This window comes from Sceloporus undulatus, chromosome 8 (assembly GCF_019175285.1).
Source record: "Sceloporus undulatus isolate JIND9_A2432 ecotype Alabama chromosome 8, SceUnd_v1.1, whole genome shotgun sequence".
Lineage (NCBI taxonomy): Eukaryota > Metazoa > Chordata > Lepidosauria > Squamata > Phrynosomatidae > Sceloporus > Sceloporus undulatus.
In genome coordinates this window covers 6,430,820-6,436,337 of record NC_056529.1, presented here as the reverse complement: position 1 = coordinate 6,436,337, position 5,518 = coordinate 6,430,820, and the positions used below count along the sequence as shown (strand labels likewise).

Below are 5,518 nucleotides of genomic sequence, written 5' to 3'. Positions count from 1 at the left end.
TGGTGGTGGTGGTGATAAAGATAGTGGTGATGGTGGTGAGGATGATGATGGTGATAGTTATGATGATGGTGACAGTGATGATGATGGTGGTGGTGGTGATAAAGATAGTGGTGATGGTGGTGAGGATGATGATGGTGATAGTTATGATGATGGTGACGGTGATGATGATGGTGGTGGTGGTGGTGGTGATGATGGTGATGGTGATGATGGTGGATGATGATTATGGTGATGGTGATAGTGGATGATGATGGGGATGGGGATGATGAGGGCATCTATCTATATACCCTGCTTCCTCCCTCCCTCCCTCCCTCCCTCCCAAGACTCATGCCAAAGAAGGGTGCCACTACCCAAGGGTCTGTCAAACCAAGGCAAACCCTAGAAGAGGACCTGATCTCAGGAGAAGAGAGGAGATGGAGGGGGTGGGTCGGTTTCCCTGGAGAAGGAGGGAGGGAAGGAAGGAGGGAAGGTGCCCCTTACCTTGCCCAGGCCTCCCAGGCAGAGGATGGGGAGCATGGGGCTGGGGCTGCCCAGAGCCACCGTCGATGCCTGGGTCCAGCAGCGGAGGAGGAGCGCCAGGAGCCCGTCCATGGAGCGCCTCTGGCTCCGCGGGGCATCGGGAGGCTTTACCTGCTGCCTCCTCCTCCTTCTCCTCTTGCTCTTCCTCCTGCGCTGCTGCTGCTACTGCTTTCCACGTGGAGAGAGCCAGCCAAGCCCCAGCCCAGCATCTGCCTCTGCCCAGCGCTCGGGTCCAGCCCCGCGGGCATCCCGCCGAGAAAGAGGCACAGAGAGACCCAAGGCAAGGCAAGGCAAGGCAGGCAGAGAGACCCAGCCCCAGCAGCAGAAGCAGCAACAGCAGCAACAGGAGGGAGAGGAACCCAGGGGAGGAGGAAGGCCAGCAGCAGCAGCAGCAGCAAGAGGAGGAAGAGGAGGAGGAGGAAGGCAGAAGGGGCTTGGCAGGTGGCCTCTCCCTGGCAAGAGCCCCTTCTGCCCCTCTCTGGGTCGCCCCTGTGTGCCAGCCAGCCCCTCACAGCAAAGCCTGCCAATGCCAAGGCATAAGGACAGCAAGCCTAGCAAGGCATCTCTTAGAAGGGTGTCCTTTCTTGGCATGGTCAGCACAATAGCAATAAGAATAGCAAACATAGCAAGAAATTGGAGGGCTCTCCTTTGTTGGCAGGGTGAGCTAATAATAATAATAATAATAATAATAATAATAATAGCAAGAGCAGTCATAGTCTGCCATTGTCAGGGTGAGCAGATACCTTGTAATAACAATAACAACAAGGAATAATAACAATAACATGAATGAGAAGAGCAGGAATCGGAAGAAAGTTGGAGGGTTCTTTGTTGGCAGGGTAAGCAAATAATAATAATAATAATAGTAGCAATGTTAGCGATGAAACTGAAGTACTGTCATTTCTTGTCAGGGTGAGCAAATCATAGTAATAATAACAACGATATTAATAGGAATAGCAAGAATGGAAAGAAAAGTGGAGGGTTGTCATTTGATAAGCGGTATACAAATGTATTTGCTATTGCTGTTGCTATTAGACTTGCTGTATGTGTGTGTGTGGGGGGGGGGGGATGAAGGCACACAACAAACAGCAACAACAGTGCTACAAAAGAGGACCGAGGCTTGGCCTCACTTTTGTGGCTCCCAAAGTCTCCAAAACCCACCCCCAAATTAGAAATTTGGCATGATTTTGCAAGAACAGGGAGAAATTGGCCTGCGGTGCCCACTCACATCCCACATCTACCTCAAGGAGTAGCTAAGGTATTCAGTGCACATGAAACCATCTAGGAGTGTGAATGTATAGGTGTATTCTGGATAAGGGCATGGCTGGCTGGAACATGGAATAGGAATGCTCCATTAAGGGGACATTTTGTTGCAGGTCCCATGGTAAAAAGTAAAGAGAGTTCACACGCTGAGACTCTTCTTCCTCCACTGGGGCACCACTTTGGCACGCACCCGTTTACATGGGGTGCGCCACGATGACGTCCCTTGTGCACAGTGCCCAAACATAACGCTGATCCATGGTGGTTATGGTGCCTCTTCTACAATGTGGCTTCTTTTTGCTCCATGTGCAGACTGTGGCATGTGGTTGCCACGGATTGCTTACAGGGCTGAAAGAGGCAGCATTGAACCGCCTGTCTGTCGAGCCCCATAGTCCCTTGACATGAATGTCTAGTCGTAACCGACTGTAGGGGCGATGCTCATCTCCGTTTCTAAGCCGAAGAGCCAGCGTTGTCCAAGGACTGCTCTGGTGGTCATGTGGCCAGCATGACTGCACCGAATGCCATTACCTTCCCACCAAAGTGGTACCTATCTATCTAATTGCATTTGCGTGTTTTCAAATTGCTAGGTTGGCAGAAGCTGGGGCTAGTGACAGGAGCTCACTCCATCATGCAGCACTTGGGCCTCGAACTGCTAACCTTCCCATCTTCTGATTATCAGAACTGGCATCTTAACCACTATGCCATCTCATCCCCCAATGAGTTCCTACTAAATTCAGTTTCAAAGTATCTCCATGTTATACATGTTTTTTGCATATGTGATTTCCTTTGTGCTTTTTCCTTGGGCCCTTCCTTCCTAAAATGAAAAGTCATTGTGCTGCACATTGCCTCCCAGTCGCTTCCCACATGCCAGATTCAGATTGACACCAGCAGGACCGACAAGCGTGCAGAACAAATAAGCTCTCCTCCCCCAGATGCCCATTCATTTATTTACTTTGGCTTCTTTGTGGGAACAGATTTCTCAGTGCCCAACACATCGGCAATCACAAAGTATATCTAAGCAAATAACTGGGAAGTACTCAGTTATGTGACAACTCCAGCCTAGTTGTTTGATTCATGGGGGCTAAAGTTGTGATTCTTGCCACCTCACTTTTTTTATCAATCAGAGCTGTTCATGCCAATTTCCATCAGGGATAATACTACCATTAGGCAGAGTGAGGCAACTGCCTCAGAAAGGCAACGGTGACAGTGTAGGTAGGCAACAAAATGGTGGAAAACAAGGCTGTGTATACAACCTGATTTACCTATATGCCTTTAGCTGCCCTTCGATGGATATTGTCTTCTCACCAATGGAGTTTATCACACTGGAAAAAGAAATGGGATATTGGCGCTATGCTCCCACCAATATCCCATATATATCGCACAATAACTTGACACATTTCAAACAATGTCACGTGACGTCGTCATTATTGTGAATAAAGTGGCAAAATCATGCCGCTTTTTTAGTTTTGGGAACATCCTGAAAATACAAAGCGGCGCAATTTTGCCGCTTTATTCACGGGATAATCACGCAATAATGATGACACCATGTGAAAAATGTTGCATTACTGCATGATATTCACAAAATATTGCTGGAGTATAGCACTAATATCCTGTTTCTTTTCTATTATACTTAGGATAGGGAGATGCTGTATCCAATGCCTCCTGTTGTAAATGTACAGTTTGTTTTATGAAGAGAGAGCATATAACTGGAAAGGCTTGCTCAAATCTGTGGATAAAAAACTCTTTGGATATGGAGAACCAACTGGTATTTCATAATTAAAGCTGATGCTGTTTATGGCTAATCGATCTGTGTCCAGGACATAAACCGTGGCCTCTGCCATGTCACACTGACAGTCCTGCTTAAAGATAACTACATTCCAGCTGACATGGAAACAGACTAAGTAACAAAAAACATATACAGCTTGGAATGGTATGGTTCTTCCATTAATTTGTGTTCTTTACGAGCCAGGAAAGCTCCTAGAATAAAATTCCAAGCATCTCCCTAGTCTCTGTATTAAATTCTACATTTTGCAGAAGCCTCAAAACATGGTGTTAGAAGTGGAGCAGTTTCCCCCAAAGAACTCTAAAACTTCCAGTTTCTGGGACTGAGACCTAACAAAGTCTGGCATGCTCTCAGAAATGAAGAGAGAATCCCCACAGAACTGCTTTTCACCATATTTACAGTGTATTATTATTATTATTATTATTATTATTATCATTGGTAATATCAGTATTATTAGCATTCAGTTCATTGCACATAGCCTTTCCAATCATGTTGCTGGAACAAAGATCTTGAATTTAACATTCCATTTTGCACCCCAGCCAGCTTCTAAAATCAAAAGGAACCAAGTGTTTACATTTCCACTTGGTCCAACCATGCCGGTCCCGAAGAAATGCTTGTGATTGCTAATATTAAATAGCAATTTTCTGCTTACATGAATTGCTCTGTATTGCACAGCATGGCCATCCTAATTTGATTAGTTCTACACATTTATTTATGTTTGCTGGGTATCCTCTCTCCTGGCACCAGGAATGAAGTTCCAGCTATCCTGCTGACATCCCTGCATTGTATTTTCCCTGCTCTGCTGCCTGATCTGGATTCTGGGGCAGAAATAAGCTTGCACCTCCATGCTGAGCTCTTAAGAGCTAACACGCAGTGCCTCCTCTGAGATGCTGTTCTCGTTCAGTGATCGCTAAAGGCTAATTCTTGGGTATGTGAAGAGATTAACCAGCTTGCTTTTCCAGTGTCACCACCACTAGTACTTTAAAAAAAATCATTAGCATTGGAGAAATCCAAGCACAGAAAGCTATGGAGACAATCTAGAAAATGGGCAAATATAATTGTTCTTCCACCCAAACAATGATGCCACACACAAGAGTTGGACGAAATGATGCCACGACTTTAATAACCTGAAGAATCTGTAACACGGTAGCAAATGAGATGTGCAGGCACAAATTTGTATGTGGGGATCTGTTTAAGCTAAATCTTTCATCCATAGACTTCTGGGCTTAAAAACCCTGCAGTTCATCCTAGCCTGAACCCATGAAGGCATCAGAGAGTCCCAAAAGATTATTCCAGTTGGCACAGGTTGGCACTCTTACCTGACAAAGTCATCCTGGGACAAGAACCCACTATACATCTCCCCTCAATCTGATCATCAATTATAGGAAAGGGAGTGAATTCTTTCACTTTGCAGTGCCACCAAAGGCTCCAAAGAGAGTCAGTCAATGCTTATTACCTGCACTCTACCAATTGTGACATAAAATCAGTGCTCAACCAATTAGCCAAATAGTATACTGTAGCATGGAGTAGAGGTTTCAGCATTGAACTATGACTCTGGGGACCAGAGGTCAAATTCCTGCTTGGCTATGGTAACCTACTGGATGACCTTGGGCAAGTCACATACTCTCAGCCTCAGAGGAGGACAATGATAAACCCCCTCTCAAGAAGCTTGCCAAGAAAACCCCATACTAGCTTCACCTTAGGGTCGCCATAAGTCGGAAACGACTTGAAGGCACACAACAACAACAACAGCCAACAGGCTCAAACAGTGCACAGCTTGAAGTAAGTAAAAAAAAACTGTGCCATCTGTCAACTGTGGCACGATTAAAAAAAATCCTGCTCAGCCCCAAAAAAGCAAATGGAAATTCCCATGATATATAGAGGTGGACAGGCAGGAAGCAGAAACAGAGAACAGGCTGAGGTTGCATCTGCACTGCAGAAATAATGCGGGTTGACCAAGCT

The 5,518-nt window shown here is 45.9% G+C and overlaps 1 protein-coding gene across 1 annotated transcript in view; it reads right to left on the bottom strand.

Annotated features, from left to right (window-relative positions):
- Positions 1–766, bottom strand: part of ADAMTS18 (ADAM metallopeptidase with thrombospondin type 1 motif 18) — a 67,671-nt gene extending 66,905 nt beyond the window's left edge. The window contains exon 1 of the mRNA XM_042480906.1: positions 478–766. Within this exon, the coding sequence (XP_042336840.1) occupies positions 478–588 (111 nt within the window). The 5' untranslated portion in view covers positions 589–766. The remainder of the gene's footprint in view (positions 1–477) is intronic.
- Positions 767–5,518: the final 4,752 nt, after the last annotated feature.